Source organism: Microcaecilia unicolor, chromosome 4 (assembly GCF_901765095.1).
Source record: "Microcaecilia unicolor chromosome 4, aMicUni1.1, whole genome shotgun sequence".
NCBI classification, from domain to species: Eukaryota; Metazoa; Chordata; class Amphibia; order Gymnophiona; family Siphonopidae; genus Microcaecilia; species Microcaecilia unicolor.
This window is the reverse complement of record NC_044034.1, coordinates 51,607,495-51,632,817: the sequence shown is the minus strand read 5'-3', so window position 1 is coordinate 51,632,817 and position 25,323 is coordinate 51,607,495. Positions and strand designations below refer to the sequence as shown.

The 25,323-nt window shown below is 44.9% G+C and overlaps 1 protein-coding gene across 1 annotated transcript in view; it reads left to right on the top strand.

Annotated features, from left to right (window-relative positions):
- The window catches only part of TRPC6 (transient receptor potential cation channel subfamily C member 6), a 191,509-nt gene that overhangs the window by 116,787 nt on the left and 49,399 nt on the right, over positions 1-25,323 (top strand). The window contains exons 6-7 of the mRNA XM_030200228.1: positions 14,619-14,852; positions 22,927-23,191. Coding sequence (XP_030056088.1) covers positions 14,619-14,852; positions 22,927-23,191 — 499 coding nt within the window. The remainder of the gene's footprint in view (positions 1-14,618; positions 14,853-22,926; positions 23,192-25,323) is intronic.

Sequence of the window (25,323 nt, the reverse complement as noted above, 5' to 3'; positions counted from 1 at the left end):
AGGGCTGTAGCCCAGGCTGCAGAAGTGCACAGTCTGGGGGGTTTCTCCCCCGAGTTTGTTTTGCTGCTGCATCAGGCCTTCCTTATGCAAAACGCTGCCCCTGCTCCCTCGTCTGGTAAAGAGGTTGAGGCCCCCGGAGGTAAACGCCCTCGGGTTGATTCCCAGGCCTTGGAGGACTTTGTCTCCTCCGATGTAGATGAGGGCAGCGTATCTGAGTTCTCGCAACGGTCCTTTGCGGATTCCTTGGAGGAGACGGATCCCCGCTCGGATGGAGCGGATGACCCCTCTGCAGCGCGGCTCTTTAGCTCAGAGGATTTGCCCAACCTGTTAGTGCAGGCCATGGGCATTTTGAAGATTTCCTCTCCGGAGGACGTCTCTCCCTCAGCCCCTGTTGGCTCTGCCATTATGCTGGGGACGAAGCGCCCGCCTAGAACCTTCCACGTGCATGATGCCATGCACACCTTAATTTCGGCTCAATGGGATGTCCCGGAAGCGAGCCTTAAAGTGGCTAGGGCTATGTCCCGCCTCTATCCTTTGCCTGAAAGTGAACGTGAGGCCTATCTGTGGCCTACAGTGGATTCTTTAATCACTGCAGTGACTAAGAAAACGGCATTGCCGGTGGAAGGTGGCATGGCCCTAAAGGACGCCCAAGACAGAAGATTGGAGGCGGCCTTAAGGTCGTCCTTTGAGGCGGCTGCTTTAAGTTTGCAGGCCTCAGTTTGCGGCTCCTATGTGGCCAGGGCGTGCCTGACTATGGTGCAGCGGGCTTCCCCCTCGGATCATTCCTTGAGGGCTGATTGGCCGGCCCTGGAATCGGGCTTAGCCTATTTGGCAGACTTGCTGTATGATGTCTTGAGGGCCTCAGCTAAGGGCATGGCTCAGACAATCTCTGCGCGGCGGTGGCTTTGGCTGAAGCATTGGTCTGCTGACCACGCCTCTAAATCCCGCCTGGCTAGATTGCCTTTTAAAGGCAAGCTGCTCTTTGGGGTCGAGCTGGACAAAATCGTGACCGATCTCGGCACGTCTAAGGGCAAGAAGTTACCAGAGGTCAGGGCTCGGGCTAGTACTCGCCCCGGTACCTCCAGAGGACGGTTTCAGGAAGCCCGTCGGTACCGCCCGGGCAGGTCGGGCTCCTCTGCCCCCTCTTCCTTCAAGAGGAACTTCTCCCCCAAGCAGCATTCCTTTCGCAGAGACCGCCGTCCCGGAGGTGCTCCCTCCGGTCCTCCCCCAGGGTCTCGGACCCAATGACGGGGCCTTGGTCCACACCCCAGTGCAGATTGGAGGACGGCTGTCCTCGTTTCTGGGCGAGTGGACCACAATAACTTCAGACGCTTGGGTGCTGGAAGTCATCAGATACGGCTACAAGCTAGAGTTCTGCCGACCCTTAAGAGACGGGTTTGTACTCTCTCTCTGCAAGTCTCCGGTCAAAGCTGTGGCAGTGCAGCAGACCTTGGACAACCTGATCCGCCTGGGTGCGGTCGTTCCGGTGCCAGAAAATCAGCTTGGCAAGGGGCGTTACTCCATTTACTTTGTGGTACCAAAGAAAGGAGGTTCTGTACGGCCTATCCTCGACCTCAAAGGGGTCAATCGGGCCTTGAAAGTTCGGCACTTTCGCATGGAGACTCTCCGCTCTGTTATAGCGGCAGTGAAGGCAGGGGAGTACCTGGCATCCTTGGACATCAAGGAAGCGTTCTTGCATATTCCCATCTGGCCTCCTCATCAACGCTTTCTGCGTTTTGCAGTCCTGGGCCGACACTTCCAGTTCAGAGCCCTCCCGTTCGGGTTGGCTACTGCTCCGCGGACCTTCTCCAAAGTAATGGTGGTCATCGCGGCCTTCCTGAGGAAGGAAGGAGTACAAGTCCATCCTTATCTGGACGACTGGTTGATCCGAGCCCCCTCTTATGCAGAGTGCGGCAAAGCTGTGAACCGGGTGGTTGCTCTTTTGAGCTCCCTGGGGTGGATCATCAACTGGGAGAAAAGCCAGCTGCGCCCAACTCAGTCCCTGGAGTATCTGGGAGTTCGATTCGACAACCAAGTGGGCAGAGTGTTCCTGTCAGACAATCGGATTGTCAAGCTTCAGGCTCAGGTGGACCAGTTCCTAGTAGCCTCTCCTCTTCGGGCTTGGGACTATGTGCAGCTGTTGGGCTCTATGACGGCCACGATGGAAGTAGTGCCCTGGGCCAGGGCTCATATGAGACCACTACAACACTCTCTGCTGCAGCGCTGGACTCCGATGTCGGAGGATTATGCTGTGCGCCTTCCCTTGGACCCAGCAGTGCGCAAGGCGCTGAGCTGGTGGACGCAGACAGACAAGTTGTCTGCAGGAATGCCTCTGGTGACCCCGGAGTGGATTGTCATCACGACGGACGCCTCTTTATCGGGCTGGGGAGCCCACTGCTTGGGAAGGACAGCGCAGGGGCTCTGGTCTCCTGCAGAGGCAAAGTGGTCTATCAACCTCCTGGAACTCAGAGCCATTCGGTTGGCGCTTTTGGAGTTCATCCCGGTACTGGCGATGAAGCCTGTACGGGTCCTGTCGGACAATGCCACGGCTGTGGCCTATGTCAACCGCCAGGGAGGTACCAAGAGCGCCCCTCTAGCCAAGGAGGCCATGAATCTATGCCAGTGGGCGGAAGCGAACCTGGAACAGCTGTCAGCGGCCCACATTGCCGGAGTCATGAATGTCAAGGCGGACTTTCTCAGTCGCCATACCTTGGAGCCCGGAGAGTGGCAGCTATCTGCTCAGGCGTTCTTGGACATCACGAAGCGCTGGGGACAGCCGAGCCTAGATCTGATGGCGTCATCGGCCAATTGCCAAGTGCCGCGCTTTTTCAGCAGAGGACGGGACCCTCGATCCCTGGGAGTAGATGCTCTTCTCCAACAGTGGCCGACACAAGAGCTTCTCTATGTGTTCCCGCCCTGGCCTATGTAGGGCAGGGTGCTAGACCGGGTGGCAAAGCATCCGGGCCAGATAATCCTGGTGGGTCCGGATTGGCCCAGACGTCCCTGGTATGCGGACTTGATCAGGCTCTCAGTCGACGATCCTCTGCGGCTGCCAGTGGAGCAGGGCCTGTTACATCAGGGTCCCGTGGTGATGGAGGATCCCTCCCCCTTTGGTCTTACGGCCTGGCTATTGAGCGGCAGCGGCTGAGAAAGAAGGGCTTCTCAGACAAGGTCATCGCCACTATGCTGAGAGCGAGGAAGCGCTCTACTTCGGCTTACGCCAGGGTTTGGCGTACCTTTGCAGCGTGGTGTGAAGCAGGCTCACTTTCTCCCTTCACTGCTCCAATTTCTTCAGTGTTGGCGTTCCTGCAAGAAGGTCTGGAGAAAGGCCTGTCGCTCAGTTCCCTTAAAGTCCAGGTAGCGGCTCTGGCTTGCTTCAGGGGTCGCCTGAAGGGTGCTTCCCTGGCTTCGCAGCCAGATGTGGTGCGTTTTCTCAAGGGAGTTAATCACCTGCGCCCTCCTCTGCACTCAGTGGTGCCTGCGTGGAATCTCAACCTGGTGCTAAGAGCCTTGCAGAAGCCGCCTTTTGAACCCTTGTCGAGGGCATCTCTGAAAGACCTGACGTTGAAAGCAGTCTTTTTGGTGGCTATCACTTCAGCCAGAAGAGTTTCCGAGCTCCAGGCACTCTCATGTCGAGAGCCTTTTCTGCAGTTCACTGAGGCAGGAGTGACTATTCGCACAGTGCCTTCCTTCCTGCCCAAGATTGTTTCTCGCTTCCATGTGAATCAGCAGCTCTGTCTCCCTTCCTTTCGTAGGGAGGACTACCCGGAGGAATACTCTGCTCTCAAATATCTGGATGTGAGACGAGTTATCATCAGATACTTGGAAGTGACCAATGATTTCCGGAAATCGGATCATCTGTTTGTCCTGTTTGCAGGTCCTCGTAAGGGTCTGCAGGCTGCTAAGCCTACAGTGGCAAGATGGGTCAAGGAAGCCATTGCAGCGGCTTATGTGGCCGCGGGGAAGGTGCCGCCTATCCAGCTGAAGGCTCACTCCACTAGAGCTCAGGCGGCCTCGATGGCAGAGGCCGGGTCCGTCTCCTTGGCAGAGATATGCAAGGCGGCAACTTGGGCATCGGCCCATACATTCTCCAAGCATTACCGCTTGACTGTGGCTGCTCGGGCGGAGGCCCGGTTTGGAGCTTCAGTGTTGAGGTCAGGGATTTCAATGTCCCGCCCTGGGTGAGTACTGCTTCGGTACATCCCACCAGTCTATGGATTGATCAGCATGATGATATGGAAGGTAAAATTATGTATCATACCTGATAATTTTCATTCCATTAATCATAGCTGATCAATCCATAGCCCCTCCCAGATATCTGTACTGTTTATATTCTGGTTGCATTTCAGGTTCAAGTTTAGTCTTCAGTTACTTCAGGAGGACTTCGTGTTCAAGTTTTTTCACTTGGATTCTTCAAGAGTTGAGACGAGTTTATGTTACAGTGAGCTGCTGCATTCCTCTCCCCTCCGTTTTACGGGGCTGGATTGAGACTTAAATTCTGCCGGCACTCCCTCCCGCTTCATGCGGCTGTAGGGCAGCTTTGTACCCCTCCCGCTTCGGCGGTGTTAGGGTCAGTCAGCTCCTCCCGCGGTTGCGGTTGCAGGATAAGCCAGATCCCCCCGCATCGGCGGGGTGGTGTCCCTCCCCCACTCCGCGGGGATGAGCTGGACGGATTCCCCTCCCCCACTTGTGTGGGGATGAGCTGGGTTAATTCCCCTCCCCCGTTTTGGCGGTGGTGAGCTGGGCAGAGTGTCCCTTTGTGGGTGTAATTCTCTAAGTGCTGAGTCCTGCGGATGGAGCTTTGATATCGACATACTGAGGAGTTTCCGGCAGCACATGACCACATATAGGGAGGCAAAAGTTTGCTCTCTATCTCCACCTGCTGGTAGATGGACACAACCCACCAGTCTATGGATTGATCAGCTATGATTAATGGAAAGAAAATTATCAGGTATGATACATAATTTTACCTTACTTCCTATCAGCTCTTGCAGCTCCACACTACACAACGAGCATGTAATTCACACACCTTATTTCCTAGCATCTCTTTCAGCCTCATATAACAAATCACGCATGGAATTCACATGCATTACTTCCTAGCAGCTCTTGCAACCCTACATTACATATTGCACATGGAATTCACATGCCCTACTTCCTATCACACATGGAATTCACATGCAATACTTCCTAGTATCTTTCAGCCTCATACTACATATCACACATGGAATCCACATGCCTTACATGGAATCCACATGCCTTACTGCCTAGCAGCTCTTGCAGCCTTACACTACATACCACACATGGAATCTGCATGCACCACTTCCGAACAGCTCTTGCGGCCTCAGGCTGCGATGCAGGAAGTAGACTACCCTTGAAAGTCTTCAAGGACGGAGAACAGAACAGTCTACTATTTATTGATGTAACCTGTTTGGCAGTCAGGTTACAATGCAAGAGACACATCTGGCAGTCAGGTATGCAATGCAAGAGACTCACATGGCATCCATGTGATGCAATAGTATCCCATCAGGTGACTCCACAAGCCACTGACAATGGATAGTCATGCATGCTTATTCACCCCATATGAGTAAGTCCTCTTGTCTATGGAAATAGGGTGAGAGCTGCCAATGACTACTTGGAGGGTAGTTTTTCGTTGTAGTGCACATATAATTGTCAGGGTCAGAAATGGCCGCAGCTAGGAGTAAGTTTTGGTGGGGAGACCAAGAAAAGCGAGGTGTCGCTGTCTCGGTCTATGGCGGCAGGTCCTAGCCTGATAGAGTGCACAGCAATATGTTGCAGACCAAATCAAGGTCACATGTCAAGTGGTTGTTGGCCCATGCTAACAGTGGCCTGGATGATGGCTAAGGCCAGGGGCAGTTCCCCTCTTGTACAGAGGGTGGCCAGTGTCAGAGTAACAGCTGATCAGTGGGGCCTACCTCGGACTTGGATGGAATGGGCAGGCTGAAAGCTTCAGGCTTCAAGAAAGAGAGTCAACGATAGAACTTGGGATATCAGCAGTATATACCCCAGGCAGAGCAGAAAATATACATTGTGGCTAAGGCAGAAGTAGAGGGAGCTGTGTGACTCAAAAGGCTAGGCCACTTGCCCTAAATGTTCCAGATAAAAATTTGAGGCATATAGGTGATTGCTTATTACTGTAAAATGTATACATGAATGAAATTGATCGCTACCATGAATGTGTTTACATTTATTAAGTTGTAGAATGCTGCAGCCATAATAAATTCCACTCTTTTCTTGGATAACTTGTCAAGTGTTGATATATGTTGTGTATGATGTGGCATGAAAGGAGAGTGCCTAGGTGCCGCTTGGCCAGTTTATGGCCTGGAGCTGAATCCTGGTCTTGTACCTTTCACAACCACTACTTTCTACAGAATGCAATACAGTGCAATACAGTAATTGTTTCTTATACCTCAATTATTAACACTAGTTCTATGTGGAGTAAAAGAGGCTAGTTATAGCTGGAATTAAAATAAACAATGACAAATTATAGAATATCTTATCTGCATCTATTTACACATTTGAACAGTTATTATCACACAAATTTCTTAAATAAGTCTTCAGTCATTTACAAAATAACATGATTAATTATAGTCCTAATATTTGGAAATCAATTATTCTACTCTTTTGCTGCTTGATAGGATTTTTAACTTGGGATTTTTCCTATTATATTTTAATCCTTTTGGTGTAGGAAAAGGTAATAGCTGCTTCCTAGTATTTCTGCTATCAGCAATACATGGAAACAGAACTGACTGAGTGATAGAAGAAGGCACATCATCGTAAATTATCTTGTGAACTAAAGAACAGAGTTTGAAAAGATAAAAACATAAAAATAAAATGAATGTGCAATAAAAAGGATCCAATGTTGCACTTTTATTAGTACTGCATTTTTGGTTAAAATGAATGGACTTCAATCAACCCCTGAAGAATGTACTATTTTTCTGCAACCAAGTACAATAAAAATGATTTCTGCAGCTGATACTGAGCCTTAACACAGTATTTCAACCAATCTAACCTGAAGGTCAGCTATGTGAAAATTCTTCCATGGGGATGTGGAGACAGACATGATATAGCTGTCTGCCTCGTTTCAAAGAGAAAGCAATTACATCAAAAAACTATTTATTCCGTAATCCTTTATCAGGGAACATCCGAAGAACTCTGTAATATCTTGGAAGATCTCTGAGCTCCAGCTGGGCTCTGTCTGCAAACCACATCAACAGTATAGCTTGCTGCAAAGTACAGTTGGGATAAGAACGGCACAGAGTTCAGGTCATAATACCACACAAGAACATAAGAGCAGCCATACTGGGTCAGACCAATGGTCCATCTAGCCCAGTATCCTATTTCCAACAGCAACCAAGCCGGGTCACAAGTACCTGGCAGAAACCCATATCATGGCAACACTCCATGCTACCAATCCCAGGGCAAGCAGTTGGTTCCCCACGTCTGTCTCAATAGCAGAATATGGACTTTTTCAAACCCTTTTTTAAACCCAGATATGCTAACCATTGTTACTACGTCCTCTGGCAAACAGTTCCAGAGCTTAACTATTAGTTGAGTGAAAATATATTTCCTCCTATTTGTTTTTTAGCAGGGTCTGTCCTTCCCCATGTTTTAACTTGTACAGCGCTGCGTAACCCTTGTAGCGCTATAGAAATGCTAAGTAGTAGTAGTAAAAGTATTTTCATGTAACTTCCATATATGTAACCAATGCCCTATCTGCTCTTCATCTGCTCGTGCCCTGCAGGAGACAGGCCCCTTAAACTTTCAGTATATTGAATTTTATTTCCATGGGCTGAGTCCTCCTGGACCTGGAATCAGGGATCTGGGACTTATGCTAGTTAAAGTATGGATGGTTTGGATCACAAGAGACAGTTGCTCCCTGAGACCTGTGATAAGTCCCCTCTTGCATCCCAAAATTCACCAGGGTATAACAGTTAACTTTACTAGCACATAATACTGTACAAGGTAGCATTTAATGATTTACAAAGAAGTAAACTATTGGGCTAACCATTAAGCAGTAACATTAAGCAATTCAAAGTAGTTTCAAAACCAAGGAAACCCATGCCAGAAAATGCTAAGATAAAACTCCAAGATGGATTATTCGAAAACAAAAGAAGGATGTAATTATTCAAAAAGGGAATAAAAACACTCTGCTGAGTGTGCACACTGTCCAGTGGGTGACCACTATGAGATTTTGGGGTTTTATTTCTTTTAGGCAGTTTCTTGAGCACTCTAATGATGGATAAATCTTTAACGTGAGGTTAGAAACTTCTCAACCATACTGTTGCTATGTGCTCTCTTCTGCAAACAAGCCGTTCAGATTTCTGCTTGACCTGAATTCCTTCATGGGACTGACTGGTCCCAGAATCAGTTCACTCCACTTTCCCAGTTGATAGGCGAATCTGTACAGGTTACCTCTGGTTAGTGGTAGGGATTTTTTTCCTTTCGATGCTCCTCTGTGTCTGTCCTTCCTTGCTCTCTGGCAGGCTGTAGCTCAAATCTATCTCTAGAGCTCTGTGGCTGTCCAACTCCTCTTTCCTTTATGGCAAGCCTCCTACTTGCTTTTTAAGGCCCAGGAAATTAGGGAATTGTATGGATTGCTGAGGCCAGTTTCCCATACCATCTCCAGTCTGTGCCTGTCCTTTCTCTCGCTTTCTCTAGCAGGGGAAGAGTGAGTCCAGCAGCTTTCTGTGAGTTCTACTGGCATGGTCTAAGACACATGAATGAAATACAGGTTTGATTGGGTCGAGACTTTCCTCTTTTTGGGGGTTTACTCCAACCAGGGAAAGAAAACTCCATAACTTGTTCTTTATAAGGCCAGAACCTCCTTTCACTGAGGCCTTTATGGTTTTATAAGCCGTATGACATCAGGGACGCTGGAGCCAAATCCTTTGAAGAATCTGCTGATGTTGTTAAAGGATTTGACTCTGGTGTCCCTGATGAAGAGGTGAAACAGGGTGTTCTGTAGGACAGTTTATAAAGCAGTGGCGGGATACATATACACAAATATCAAGATAAACTTGCTTCGTTTTGCTTTGCTTTATTTCAATTGACGTGTGATTAGCTCCTAATTTGAGAGTATTTTTCAGCAGACTAAATAGTATACGCTTATATAGCTTTCTGGGAATTGATTTATTATTGCAGTAAGTTTTATGTGTGTAAAAATCACTAATTTAAAATAATGATGTTGGAAAACATTGCGAAGCATTATGAAGTATTGAGCATTTAAGTGAGCCGAAGTTCGGAATGTTATCACTAAAATTTGGCTCGGCTGTAGGAAACAGCCTATACTGAAAGTTTCTCATTATTCCTTCATCTTAATAAACCATTAGAATTTCATGTCCTTTTTCCTGAGATAGTTGTTGTGACATATTATATAAAACATATATGTAGTTGAGATTGATTTTTATTTTGGATCTTCAGGGATTTCTCTCTCCCCTTGGGGTCAATTATTTGTAATGATTAATTTCAGCGCTTACCCATATTTTAAAGATGGATGAGCCTACACAAGATTGCATAAAAAGCATTTGCCTTTTTGCCACTATTGAGGTCTTATGCACATTACATCATAGGGTAGTTTCAGAAGAGTCCTTTTATGAACACAAAGCCAGGTTTAGGTGTGTAAAATCCTTTACAGATTTCCCCCTTAAGGGGGCAGTTCTATAACTTGACACTTCACAGTAGCAGAGTTGCCAAGTTACCCATTACAGGAGGGAGACCTTTTGGCCGGTCCTGGATTTCTGCCAACCTCATCCTGGTGCATTCTGGGACCTCAATGGATAAAATCATAGACTACAAATACCACATTGCTTTGAGATGTAAGTTTAAAACCAGGACTGGCCAGAAAGTCTTCCTCCTGGAATGGGTAACTTGGCAGCTCTGCAATGGGGCTCGCTTACTGCCAGTTCTATAATGGCATCTAGCACCTGCAAGGTAGGCACAATTTCTGCTGCTTATGCTGTGTGTGGAGTACCTCCTGCTGGATGGCTTTTGGCATCACACTTGCCACCTTGAGCTTGCTTTGAAGCCTGACTGAGCCTTCTTGCTGACCTCTGCAATGAATCTTCACTGGAGACTCATGAACAATTTTAACAACTCAAACATTCTACATTCTAGTTCTCCTGAAACTTCTCTGGCAGCAGCATTCTCATCATTAGTTAGGTTTGAGCTCTTGCAAGGAAGTCTATGGTTGTGGTGCAGATATGGCAAAAAGAAAAACTCTGGCTTTAAGCAGTTAAATCAGTCCACAGTTTAAAACAAACCAGTTCACAAGCCATACCAGGTTTTCTTCCCAATGCAAGGACAAAAAAAGAAAACTCCCAGCAGATTCTCTCTCTCTCCTCTCTCTCTCCTCTCAAGCCCTTTCCCTGTTCCATCACAGAGGAAGGCTAAGTTTAGCAGCCACCCATGATAGCTCAATTGACAATAGATGCTATCCACCTCCCCACTGGCTTTTAGAGAGTGTGCTTAGTGCTCAGCATATCAAAAGTAAAACAAAACATTGTAATCTTCCCAAATTTGCACTCTATAGCTTAGTGTACTCTATCTTCTTTTGTGAGTCCTGAAGGTGGATCTTTTAAATACATTGCACCCCCCCCCCCATTACTCTTTTTACTCTCTTTAGAACTTCTGCTGTGCATGTTGCGTGTGGTGCCAGATGTGTCTGAAGTATGTGTGAGAACAGGTACCATCAAATTATCAGCATATGCTGATGATCTCATGCTGACTCTGAGTGCCCTTCAGCAGTCCCTGGCAGCCCTGCTTATACATGTTGACCATTTTGGGTGACTGGCAGGCTTCACTCTTAACCTGCAGAAATCTCAGACTCTCCAATTCCCTGCTGATGTTCGGAAGGGTTGGGGGGGGGGACATTCCCCTTAGGTGGGGGGCACAGGAGAATCTCTTAAATATTTGAGTGTGACAATATTTATTTATTTATTTATTTATTTATTTGTAGCATTTATACCCCGTTCTTTCCCGCTCGATAGCAGGTTCAGTGCGGCTTACAAGGTATGGTACAAAGTAACACAGAGTTAATACAAAGTATGGAACAAAGTATCAGAGATGACATAGTTACATAGAGTAGAGCAAATAGTAAGAGATGTGGGGAAAGGATTGGAGTTTGGGTAATACTAGTGGTGTGGAGTTAGGTTCAAGAGTTAGGGTAGGCTTGTTTGAATAGGTAAGTTTTCAGCAGTTTTCGGAAGGGTAGGTGTTCATTGGTTTTCCTGATGTGTCGAGGTATGGCATTCCAGAGTTGGCTGCCTATAACAGAAAAGTTGGATGCGTAGTAGGTTTTGTATTTGAGGCCTTTGCAGTTGGGAAGATGAAGATTGAGGTATGTTCAAGATGATTTGGACCGGTTCCTGGGTGGAAGATCGATCAGGTTGGACATGTAGCTTGGAGATTCAGCATGGAGGATCTTGTGGATCATTGTGTGGGCTTTAAAGTTTATGCGTTCCTTGATGGGGAGCCAGTGGAGTTTTTCACGTAGTGGTGTTGCGCTTTCGAATCGTGATTTGCCAAAAATGAGTCTAGCTGCTGTGTTTTGGGCGGTTTGGAGTTTTTTCATGATTTGGGCTCTACAGCCGATGAAGATGTTGGGCCAATGTTACAGGACACCATAAAATTGCTACAGCTATGGCACGGATACCCACTTTCTGTGATGGGTAGGATTCATCTGTTTAACATGATGCTGGCTGTATGTTTTTCAGATGCTTCCCCTATTCCTCAAAGTTTGTGATGAAAAAGCAGTTTGTAGAGCACTCCAAGATTACATTTGGTGTGGAAAATGAGCTAGACTGCCAATTTCTGTTCTTCAAAAGCCGAGAGCGCATGTAGGTGTAGGCCTCTTAAATATATGTTACCTTACGACTGCATGCACAATGTGTCATATTAATGACTGGTCTAGACAAACTACTTCTTTCTCGGCCACCTCTTTAGACCTAGAATTGCTTGCATCGGTGCATTTTAGCTGGCTGTTCCACATGTTGCTGGGTTGCTCCCCTATTGCACAATGCCAGAATCCAATTCTCTCTGTAGCTCGAGCTACATGGCAGTGGATTTGCAAGCATTATCATTTTACAGCGACAGCATCTCCATACATTGCTCTATATAATAACCCAGATTTCCATGCTGGAACTGATTCTCTGATGTTTGCGTGATGGTGCTCCTAGGGACTTCAATACTTGCACCAGGTTTTTAACTGAAGAAGGGAAAGTACAACCGTTTATGGTGCTGCAGATTGCCTTCTTGCTACAGCCCATGGATTACTTTGCATACTTCCAATTGTAGCACTGTGTTAAGAGCCTGTACTGAGAGAACCTAAGCAAGGACGTACAAGACACCTTGAATGATGCCACTATCTACCCTTCTCCATTGAGAATACTGACCATTTAACCCTACTCTCTCTTTTCTATCTTTTAACTGGTTTTTAATCCACAGTAGTATATTACCTCCTATCCCATAACTTTCTGATTTGCTCAGGAGTCTTTCATGAGGTATTTTGTCAGATGCCTTTTGAAAATCCAGATATACAATATCAACCAGTTCACTTTTATTCACATGCTTGTTTACCCCTTCAAAGAAATGTAGTAGATTCGTGAGGCAAGGTTTCCCTTGACTAAATCCATGTTGGTTTTCTCTCATTAATCCATGCTTATGTATATGGGGATGAATTCTATATGTGGCACTGAAAAAAATCAGTGTTGACAAAAGCACATTTCTATAAACCACGCTTAAAGTTAGGCACGGTTTATAGAATAGTGGTTATGCCAGGGACTCACACATAACTTTAGGCATGGCTATTGCATCAACTGAAACATGGTGCAAATGTACACACCAAAATTAGGTGCATATCCCTGTTATTCTAACATATGTAAATATTAGAAACACCCCTGTTCTGCCAATGATCCTCCCATTTCTGAGCCTCTTACACATGTAAGTTCCAATTAAATTTAATTAATGCCAATAATTGCTTGTTATTCAATTAAATTGGGCACATAAATTTGGTGCACCCCCAAATTGGTGCAAGTAATTTTTAGTGGCTTGTATAGAATTAGGGGGATGGTCTATAATTCTGTTCTTTATAATAGTCTCTACCACTTTGCCCTTTACCAATGTGAGTCTCACCAGTCTATAATTTCACAGAACAAACTCTGGAACCCTTTTTAAAAATTGACGTTACATTGGCCACCCTCTTCTGATACCGTTCTTGATTTGAAAGTTAAATTACATATTACTAACAATAGCTCTGCAAGTTCATTTTTGAGTTCTGTCAGTAAATGAGATGTATACCATCAGGTTCAGGCAATTTGCTACTCTTCAATTTGTCAAATTGCCCCATTACATCTTCTAGGTTTACAGGTTTCAGTTTCTCCGACTCATCAACATTGAATACCATTTCTAGCACTGGTATCTCTCCCACATCTTCCTTGGTGAAAGCTGACGCAAAGGATTTATTTAATCTCTCCTCTGTGGCCTTGTCTTTCCTGAGTGCCCCCTTTACCCCTTGCTCATCTAGCGGCTCAATTTACTCTTTTTTAGCAGCTTCATGCTTCTAATATACCTCCAACACAATCTTCTTTTTCAAAGTCTGTCTTTGCCTTCCTTATCAGTGCTTTGCATTTGACTTGCCATTCCTTAGCCTGTTTCCTATTATTTTCAGTTAGATCCTTCCATTTTCTGAAGGATTTTCTTTTAGCTCTAATAGCTTCCTTCACCTCACTTTTGAACCATGCTGGCTGTCATTTGACCTTCCTTACTTCTATTTTTAATACATGGAATATATCTGGTCTGGGTTTCCAGGATGGTATTTTTTGAATAGCATCCATGCCTGATGTAAATTTTTGACCTTTGCAGCTGCTCCTCTTAAGTTTTATATTTTGACCATTCTGCTCATTTTTATCATAGTCTCCTTTTTGAAAGTTAAATGCTAATGTATTGGATTTCCTGTGTGTACTTACTCCAGAGATTATCAAATCTGATTGTGTTATGATCACTGTTGTCAAGCTGCCCCAGCACCATTACCTCCTGCACCAGATCATGTGCTCCACTAAAGACTAGGTCTAGAGTTTTTCCCCTTCTTCTTGGTTCCTGAACCAGGTGCTCCATAACGCAGTCCTTGATTTCATCAAGGAATTTTACCTCCCTAACATGCCCTGATATTACATTTAACAAGTCAGGTGTGACACTTTTATGTGCATTTATTGTATGTCCACAGGGCACACATAATTGCACATACTCAGTTATAGAAATGCCTTTTATCTATGCTGCTATATGAACAAACCCTACAATAAGATTAAAGATAGACTTGAAAAAACTATGCAATTATAGTTTTCACTTAGGAAACTTTGCTAAGGCTACAAGGTCTCCACAGACACTAAAGGAAAACAAAATACCAATTGTACACCAGTAAAATAAAAATAACCTAAAACGAGGTGATTCGTTGTCCTTTTGGCTGTACTGTAGTTTATACATCAAGAAGGTATGTTGACATTTTGTCTGACTGCTGAGCATTTTCTGTTTCTGCAATATTGTTAGGGAGGACCAATCTCTTTTAGAAGTTAACAGCCTGTTTCTCCATTCTCTCTCTTGCACAGGTATGATATGGTCTGAATGCAAGGAAATCTGGTCTCAGGGACCCAGGGAGTATTTATTTGAGTTGTGGAATATTCTTGACTTTGGTATGCTAGCAATCTTTGCAGCATCATTTATTGCAAGGTTTATGGCATTTTGGCATGCTTCCAAAGCACAGAACTATGTCGATGTAAATGAAAACATCAAGAACTTGGCGAATGCAACATTGCCCCCTGAAATAGAGTACTACACTTTTGGTGAGTCCATGCACAGCATGCAGACATTTTTCTATGATTGTTTCTAACTATGTATATTTGCATTGTTTTGCTTTGGATCTGTTATATCTGAATCATTCCAGTCTTCCTTTTGACCTCTTGTACATGAAGGGCATCTTTTACTAAGGTGCGCTGAAGTTTTTAGCGAGCGCTAAAATTGTGGGCATGCTAAACATTAGAGACGCCCACAGGAATGCATTGGCATCTTTAACATTTAGCTCGCCCACAATTTTAGCATGCGTCAAAGACGTGAGCACGTCTTAGTAAAAGACCCTGAAAGATTTCTCAGGGCACAGGGGCAGGAATTAACTAAATTAATGGAACAAATACTCCAGATGATTAAAAATCAAAATCTAATCAAGATAAAGTGCCAGTATATAAAGAAGGTGGTAATGGGAAGGTCTCTGAAAGAATGTAGCCAGTTAAGAGAAAAATGAAAGAAGAAGATAAAGGAACATAAATGTGGTTTCCATTGGAATTTGAGCAATACAAAAAAAAAAATCACTGATTAAGGGCCCTGTCTTTGCAGATCGGTGGGAAAATGTGGGATACAAATGCTACAAATAAATAAATAAATAAATAAAGGATTGCTATTAAAAAGCACATTGCGTTTTAGCTGCATTAGTACTTTGGTTTGAAAGTTTCCAACTGATGAACAGATAACTTTTGATACCTGAAAATGAAAAGTGGCCAACATAACACCAAGTTTTAAAAAGGGTTCTTGGGCTGATTCAGGAAAGTACAGACTGGTGAACCTGACGTCAGTGCTGGGCAAAATGGTTGAGACTATTATAAAGAACAAAATTAATGAACATATCGATATGTATGGTTTAATGGGACAGAATCAACATGGATATAGCCAAGGGAAATCTTGCTTCACTGATATGCTATATTTTTTGAAGGCATGATTAAACATATGCATAAAAGTGAGTGAGCTGATTATAGTGTATCTGGTATTCAGAAAGCGTTTGATAAAGTTCCTCATGAGAGACTCCTCAGAGAATTAAAAAGCCATGCAATAGAAGGCAATGTTTTATTGTGCATTGGAAACTGGGTTAAAAGACAGAAAACAGAGAGCACGGATAAATGGCCAACTCTGTCAGTGGAGGAAGGTGAATAGTGGAGTGCCTCAGGGACCTGTGCTGTATTGTCTATGCTGATGACATTCAGATTCTTTCCCCCTCTGAATCCCTTTGACCCGCACAATATACACATTCTCAACTCTAAGCTGGCACGGATCACATCCTGGTTCACCCCCAATAGATTAAAGCTCAATCCAGACAAGTTGAAAGCCCTCTTGTTTTCTATCTCTGCTGGCTTGATTCTGCCTTCCCTGCTCATACTTCATGATACCCAGGCTGCAATAGTCACTTCTTTAAGGGTTCTTGGCATTGCCTGAGACTCCACCCTTAATTTTCAAACTCGGATCTCCATTTTGGTACAACATTGTTTTTATAAAATTCGTATGATCTGCTCCATCAGATCTATTCTTCAGCAATCAGCCCTTCAACACTAGTCCACTCTCTTGTTCTCAGTCAAGTTGACTACTGTAACTCACTGTACAAAGATCTCAGGCAGAAAGATCTTCACCACATACAACTGATTCAAAACACATCTGTCAAGTTGATTACAGGCTCAAGGAAATTTGATTATGTCACTCCTTTCCTCAAAAATGCACATTGGTTCCCAATAACACACCAAATTGTTTATACCTGCTGTACTGCCTTGGGTGAATCGCTTCATAAAGACGGTTAATAAATCCAAATAAATAAATAAAATTCTTCAAGTGTTACATTCCTCACCTGGTTCCAGGCCTGCGCGGCCGATTCGCCGGTGAGGCACGGTCCAGCAGAGATTGCCGGCTATTTTGGATGTGGTTTCTCCAGGATGGGTCTGTTTCCTATTTCTGGCAGCCGTCATCTTGGTTGGATCAAGGACAGCAGCCATCTTGGCTAGCTCAGGAGGGGGCAGCCATCTTGTATACGAGAACAGGAAGGAAGCCCATATTTGGGCGTTGTGCTACTCTGCTGATGGGGGCAGCCATCTTGGATCAGCTGCACATGCTTGAGCCTAATTCCTTCCCTACTTAAGGCACTGCCTCCAGCCCTTCGTTGCTTCTGCTGCATAGAGGTCGTGGTCCACATCTGTGTTCCTTGTTGGTGATCCTGTTTCCAGTATTTTCGGTGTTCCAGACCTTGGCTTGTTTCCTGACCACGTGTTGTATTGCTGCCTGCCTCTGACCCTGGACTGTGTTTTGACTATTCCTAGCTCTACTGTTTTCCTGGCTCTTGGACTGTGTCTGTTGGCTACCTGTCTGGTTGGTGGTCCTGCAACCCCGCCGGTTCCGGAAGTCCTGCTGGCTGCTTGAACCCAGGGGCTCAACTCCTGGGGAATAGTGGCTAAGTGCAGGTGAAGCTAGGGGTTGTCTGGCTGCCTGACCGAGTGCGGTGCACTCCATCTTCGCCGTGCTCAGTCGGGGCACAAGGGCTCACATCCCCAGTCACAACATCTAGTTTTCAAAATCAGGAACACTGGCCTCCTGGCTTTCTTAGTTGACATCATATTACCCCTTCCAGACCTTTCATTCATCTCAGCAAAACATTTTGGTTGTTTCCTCTTTCAGGCAGATAACTTATAAAACCATATTTCACTCCATTTTTTCAGATATTGGTCCCACCCTTTGGAAATCACTTCCTTCCCACCTATGCCAGCTTGACTCTTTGCTGATGCCTACACTTAGATATGTGATGGTTCTTCCCCTGGAGAGACCTGCCAGACACAACTACTGCTTCCTCCTCCTCTGACTCGCTCTCCCCTCTCCTCTTTCCTGTTGCATATTGTAGCTCACTATGCCATGCCCCTCCCTCTCTCTACTTTCTTTCCCTCCTCCTTTTCCTACCCCTGTTCCATCTGCAGGGCCGTCGAGAGACTGGACTGGGCCTGGGGCAAGGCCGGCGCTGCCGCCTCCTCCACGCCCCCCCGAGGTTGTCGTCGCTGCCCCCCTCTATCCGCCCCCCTCCGTCCACCACCGGGCCGGGCCCCCCTGAATTCAAATCATAGCGCCTCACCTCGACCTCGCTCCGTGTGAAAGAAGCGCAGCAGCGGCAGTCTGCAGATCGCCTCCCTTCGGGCCTTCCCTCCCTGGGTCCCGCCCTCGCAAAAGTTACTTCAGACGAGGGCGGGCCCGGTGGTGGATGGAGGGAGGCGGTGGTGGGGACTGTGGCCCCTTGGAGGCTTGGGCCTAGGGAATTTTGTCCCCCCTGCCCCCCCCCTCTCGGTGGCCCTGTCCATCTGTTTTCTCTCATACCCCCTTTTTAGTTTTGTACACTGCTCAGATGGTCTTCCCATCTGTGGTATAGTAAGTTCTAAATAAACTTGGAAAAATTTGGCAGCCAAATGGCAGATGAAATTTAATATGGACAAGTGCAAAGGGATGCATACAGGGGCGTAGCCAGACTTGACATTATTTTGAGGTTTGGGGAGGCAGAGGTAAAATGAAGAGGGTCACTAGGCATATAGGTGTGAGTACTGCTTGGTATACTCCTAAATAATGCTTTAGAGTGAACTTTATGATGGATTTCTAAGTAAACAGTCTGTTCTTCATCAATATATAAACCACATTCACACTTATGGAAAATTTGGAAACTAAAATTTTTAAATATTTGCTTCAGTCACTCACAGAATAGAGACCAACCCTCCCCAATTACAGAATAAAGGACCAAAAATTAGAAAAGGAAACACTGAGAAGTCACATTCTCTATAAGCAGTACAGCACAGGAGAAATAAAAATAAGGTTCCGCGTTAGGAGTTACGGACCTAGAAAGGGATCTGGGAGTAATCGTTGATAAGACATTAAAAACATCTGCCCAGTGTGCTGCGGCAGCTAAGAAAGCGCACAGAATGTTGAGTATTACTAGGAAAGAGATGGAAAACAAACACGAGGATGTTATAATGCCGTTGTATTGCTCCATGGTGCGACCGCACCTTGAGTATTGTGTCCAATTCTGGTCGCCGCATCTCAAAATAGATATAAAGGAATTAGAAAAGGTGCAGAGAAGGGCAACGAAAATGATAAAGGGAATGGAACGACTTCCCTATGAGGAAAGGCTGAGAAGGTTAGGGCTCTTCAGCTTGGAGAAAAAGCGGCTGAGGGGGTGATATGATAGAAGTCTACAAGATAATGAGCGGAGTAGAGCGGACAGATGTGAAGCATTTGTTTACACTTTCAAACAACAACAAAACCAGGGGACACAAGATGAAGCTAGAATATGGTAGATTTAAAACAAATAGGAGAAAGTTTTTCTTTACTCAGCATGTAGTTAGACTCTGGAACTCATTGCCGGAGAATGTAGTGACAGCAGCTAGCCTTACGGAATTTAAAGGGGGTTTGGACGGATTCCTGAGGGAAAAGTCAATTGAACATTATTAATTTTTTTTTTTGGGGGGTGGGGGGGGGGGGGTTGCCGGGTTTTTGAAGCCTGGATTGGCCGCTGTTGGAGACAGGATGCTGGGCTTGATGGACCCTTGGTCTTTCCCAGTATGGCGGTGCTTATGTACTTATGTAAAAATACATTATCTACTGTAGGGAGCAAAATGCAAGATCCCTTTCAACCCCAAAATAAAACCCACAAATAAATTATCTGGATAACTATAAAATGTTAACAATTTGTGGGACACAGTAGGGTCCTTTTACTAAGGTGCGCTGAAAAATGGGCTGCGCTAGTTTAGGCGTGTGTTTTGGGTGCACACAGATCCATTTTTCAGCGCACCTGTAAAAAAGGCCTTTTTAAATTTTTGACAAAAATGAATGTGTGGCAAAATAAAAATGGGCATGCATCCATTTTGGGTCTGAGACCTTACTGCTACCCATTGGCGGTAAGGTCTCACGCCGTAACTGTGTGGTAATCATCTTCATGCGTAGAATGACTATTACCGCCCAGTTTCCCTTGTGCGCAGGAAAATAAAAATTATTTTTCGGTGTGTATAGCGGACGCATGTTAAAAACAAAATTACTGCCCGGGCCACATGGTAGCTGGGTGGTAACTCCAAATTGACGTGCATAGGATGCGCACGTGTGCCTACGCGGCTTAGTAAAAGGGCCCCAGTGTCTCTAGCCACAGTGTTTAAATATATTCCCCAAAGACATGTCATATACGTTTTGCAGCTATTTACAGTTAGCATACTAGCGTATTTGTGTATAAATGGACACATAAGCATCCATATGCTAATATTGCAAACATTTAAACCAGTAACAAAAACACCAGGTCCATCAATCTGAATGCAAGAAATCAGGGGAAGGGTGGGGGGAAAAAACAGAGCGAATCAACAATACCATCATCTATCTATATAAAAGGCACCACTGAAGCCTCCAGCCGGAAGTGTGAAGCGCCAGAGATATCCGGTTTCCCCATGAGTGAAGGAAAACAGCACAGCAGGAAATCCCAGGAAACAGTGAAGGACTCAGATGGGGGAGGGGAGAGAGATGCCCTCACTCTCTCTGTAACAAAAACACAGAACAGCAGGAAACAACACTGAAGGACTGGACTCGGAGGGGGGAGGGGGAGGGGGAAGGAGAGAGGGCAGAGGGCAGGGACACACACACTCCCACATGCACACTCTGAAGAAAACCTTGCTAGCCCCCGTTTCATTTGCATCAGAAACGGTTTTTTTTTACTAGTAAGTACATAAGCACTGCCACGCTGGGAAAAGACCAAAGGTCCATCAAGCCCAGCACTCTCTCTCCGACAGCGACCAATCCAGGACCCAAGAACCTGGCAAAAACCCCAAATTTAATAATGATCAATGGACTTTTCCTTCAGGAATCTGCCCCGAAGCCCCCTGTAGCTACACCACTGGATGCATGTAGGGAAGAATAACCCAGATTATAGCCATGCAATGTTAGGTTCCACATTAGGACCTCACCACCCAGGAAAAGAATATAGATGTCATCATAGACAATATGTTCAAATCTTCTGTCCCATATATGACAGCAATAAAAAAATAACAAATAGAGTGTTAGGAATTATTAGGAAAGGAAAAAGGAATAAAACAAAGAATATCAGGCCTCTGTATCATTCTGTGGTGTGACCACATCTTGAGTGTTGTGTCCAGTTCTGATCACTGCCTCTCACAAAAAATATGGCAGAATTAGAAAAAGTACAGAGAAGGATGACCACAGTGATTAAGAGGTTATATCAATTCTCATATGAGAAGAAGAGATTAGAGCTCTTTATTTTGGAGAAGAGGCGGCTGAGTGGAGATAAAATCCTCAGCGCAGTGGAACAAGTAAATGCAAATTAATTGTTCATTTTTTTAAATAAGTACAAAGATTAGGGGACACACCATTGTTACACAGGAGAAAATTAAAAACAAATGTTTCTTCATTTAATTCTCAGGGTTAAAATTAGTGCGTGCTAAGGCTAGAGACACCCATATGCTAAAAATGCTAGTGCACCTTAGTAAACAGGGCCCAAGTTCTGCAACCCATTGCAAGAGAATGTGGTAAAAGCAGTTAGTGTAGCTGTGTTAAAACATTTTTTTAAACAAATTCTTTAAGGTAAGATCCATAGACCATTACTAAGATAGACCTGGGCAAAGCCACTGCTTATCCCTAGGAGTATCATGGAATCTTGCTAATGTTTGGGATTCTGTCAGTACTTGTGACCTGGATCAGCCACTCTTGGAAACAGGATACTGGGCTAGATGGACCTTTGGTCTGACCCAATATGCAATATGATTAGGGTCATTCCAAGGTTTCGGCCAAAATATACACACGTAGCAGTGATAATCACCTGTTAGCCAGACAAATTTGTCCATTTTGATGGACTGTAATGCCATTTTATTGTGCCAATGACTTCTACCCAATGACAGTATTTCAGTTTGCCTTAAACTCTGATGTAATTGCAGTCTTTATATCTGAATGTGTATTATCTTTTGCACAATTAGGAGAATTCTATAAATGGTGCTCAGAATTCAGTGTTGGAAAATTGGCTCTTAGCGTCGATTTCTGCACCTAACTTTTGGTGCCAGAGTTACGTCTGCTGAAACCTGGTGTAAATGCTAGTGCCCAAGTTAGAAGCCCTGAGGCAGTATTCTGTAACCATGCACATAACATTTTTACAGTCCCATGCTACTACTACTACTACTACTACTACTACTACTACTTAACATTTCTAAAGCGCTACTAGGGTTACGCAGCACTGTACAATTTAACATAAAAGGACAGGCCCTGCTCAAAGAGCTTACAATCTAAAGGACAAGTGAGTAGACAATACGATAGGGCAGTCAAATTGGGGCAGTCTGGATATCCTGAAGGTAAGAGTTAGGTGCCGAAGGCAGCATTGAAGAGGTGGGCTTTAAGCAGAGACTTGAAGATGGGCAGGGAGGGGGCTTGACGTAAGGGCTCAGGAAGGTTGTTCCAGGCATAGGGTGAGGCGAGGCAGAATGGGCGGAGCTGCCATGCTGCTGCCATGGCTATGCCCCTTTTAAATTATGCGCTATTATTAGAGTTACATTAGAGTTAGGTGCCCTATCTTATAGAATAGCATGCAGCCAGATGCACGTGCACATTTTAATGAGTTCCAATTAATGTCAATTGGTTGTTAGCACCCAATTATTGATGGTTCAGAGCTCGCTAGTCAATTAATTTTGTACACATCTTGGGTATGCGCCCAAATTTCAGTGCTCAAATCTGGGCATCATATATGGAATCCCAGGGTAAATGTAGTAGAGAGAACTTCTTTGAGGGGGTCTTTTACTTAGGCGTGCAGGCATTTTTAACGTGCACTAAAAATAGGCGCATGCTAAACGCTAAAGATGCCCATAGGAATACATTAGCGTCTCTAGCATGTAATGCGCACCTATTTTAAGTGTGTGCTAAAAACACTAGCGCGTCTCAGTAAAAGACTCTCTCAATTTCTTTACTTTTATTTTCTTCTAAAATATATTACAACAGTACTATTTTTTATTATGATAAAGAAATTAGCATTGCGCAAAATCTATGAACTAATTTGCAGCTGCAATTAAATTATCAGTAACAAAAACTGTTTTTTTCTAGCCAGAATAAAATGGCTGCCATCTGATCCTCAAATCATATCGGAAGGCCTTTATGCAATTGCTGTAGTTTTAAGTTTCTCCAGAATTGCCTACATTCTACCAGCTAATGAAAGCTTTGGACCTCTACAGATATCACTTGGCAGGACTGTAAAAGACATTTTCAAGTTCATGGTCATATTTATCATGGTATTTGTGGCCTTTATGATTGGAATGTTTAATCTCTATTCCTACTATCTTGGAGCAAAGCAAAATGATGCCTTCACAACGTAAGTGTTATTCCTTGAAACTTTTCCATTCTAAAGCTATAACTTTGTGCATCATTAATTATAAAATACACATTGAATAGATTGATACCTGTTATTCGTCCCCTAAAATTCATCAGTGTTGCTTTTTCTTGCTTAATCAACAACGTCTCAAGGAGTTTAATCTTGACAGCAGGAGAAAATAGAAAAATATGTTTGCTTCTTAAATCGAATCGATACAATAGGTTTTCTGGCAATGATCAATTATGTGTTAAATGCCGATCTTCTTGATGCCAAGGTAACTTAACATAGACACATGCTCTCATCATCCATAAATTGATGGCTAAAACTGGCCGTTCCTTTATTAAGAACTTTCTTATATAACAACAAAAAGATTTTTCAGTAATTCAAAATGAATGAAAACATAACACAAGCTTTTAGACCAACTCTCTATATCAGCTAAGAGCATCTACAGGAGTCTCAGAACTTATTTATCTACCATCCTGAAACATACATCTTTCAGAGCTACTAGCTCAAGGCAGTGGTTTATTGGCAAACTCAACCAGCCAACCAGTTGGTGACTGCTGAACTCAGCCACCCAGTTGGCGACCAGTTTGCTGATCATAAAAGAGGTAGATGTACCCTGCAAAATCCTGTAGCCTTACTTAAAAGTTGTGGTGTCACTAGGTTGCAAAGGTACAAAGGTTCTTGTCAAACCAAGCAAAACAAGGCTCTGTGGCAGTATAGAAACCTGATTCTTCCAAAGTCAATCCAGATATACTTTGACCTTAATTTTTTACTGACAACCCAGGGGCTTCAAGTCCTAAGTCCCTCCAAAAGTAAGACCTTATTCTTGGTCGATGCCCACCAGCTTTGATCCTGCTGCTACTACTACTACTTATCATACTAGGCATAAACAGCACTGTACACATACATATAAGGTGAAAAAAAATAGCAGATGAGACAGAATTTCCTTTTCTTCAAGGTTTATTAGCTAAAAACAAGACACAAAGGCAAGCCCAACACTGGCCATGTTTCACCCACACAAGGGCTGCATCAGGGGCACTTCAAATAACCATTTACCATGGGAGTCAACAAACTGTGGTATAGCAGTTCTGCAGGTTGATGACTTACTGTGGTAAATGAATAATGCCTCTTGCGAGCCACCTCACAAGCAGCATTATTCCAGCAGCCCAGCAGCATAAGTGGCTTGATGCTCCCAGGCCTGATGGCATTCCCCCTGCCCCCGCTCTGGAGATCCCTCAACCCCCAGATATTTTAAATAAATAACTAAGTGGCCCTTCTACCAAAGGACATTAATCATTTACGGCAAGGTTAACATATGGGAACAGGCTACCGTTCAGCCTTATTAAGGGATTTTACACTAGTTCACCTGCTTGTGCATGTTAAATGTGACATTAACTGAATTTTTTGAAATTTTTCTCTGACTTACATTGTCATAGAATATGCCCGATCTGCATCTAAGTTCGGTGCGGGCACTTACACCAGGTTTTAGTTGGCATAAATTGTAGCACCTAAATTGTAGTCACAGGCAGTGGCGTACCAAGGGGGGGGGGGGCGGTGGGGGCGGTCCGCCCCGGGTGCATGCTGCTGGGGGGTGCCGCGGCGCGCACCTGCTCCTCCGAGTTTGCTAAACTTCGCTCGCTGCAGCTCCCTGTGCCCCAGAACAGGTTACTTCCTGTTCCGGGGCAGAGGGAGCTGCAGTGAACGAATGAAGTTTAGCAAACTCGGAGGAGCAGGCACGCGCCGCGGCACCCCCCCCCCCCAGCGGCGTGCACCCGGGGGGGTGTCATTTCGCTGGAGGGGGGGAGGTGTCATCTAGCAGGGGGGGTGCGCTGCACCCGGGGGGGGGGGGGGGGGGGCGCATCGGCGCTCCACCCCGGGTGCCATCCAGGCCAGGAACGCCACTGGTCACAGGGACAGGCACTATGCATATTCTATGAACCACGCCTAACTTTAGGTGATTTTCATAGAATATTTCAGTGCCGATTTTTTTCAGCCCCATATGGATAATATTGGGCCAAAACACATCTGAATGCCCTGATACCCATCTGTATATCAAAGGGGGAAAGGGAGGGTACAATGAGGGCAGACCACAAAATTATCTGGATAATGGTGGTAGTTAGCTGCATACA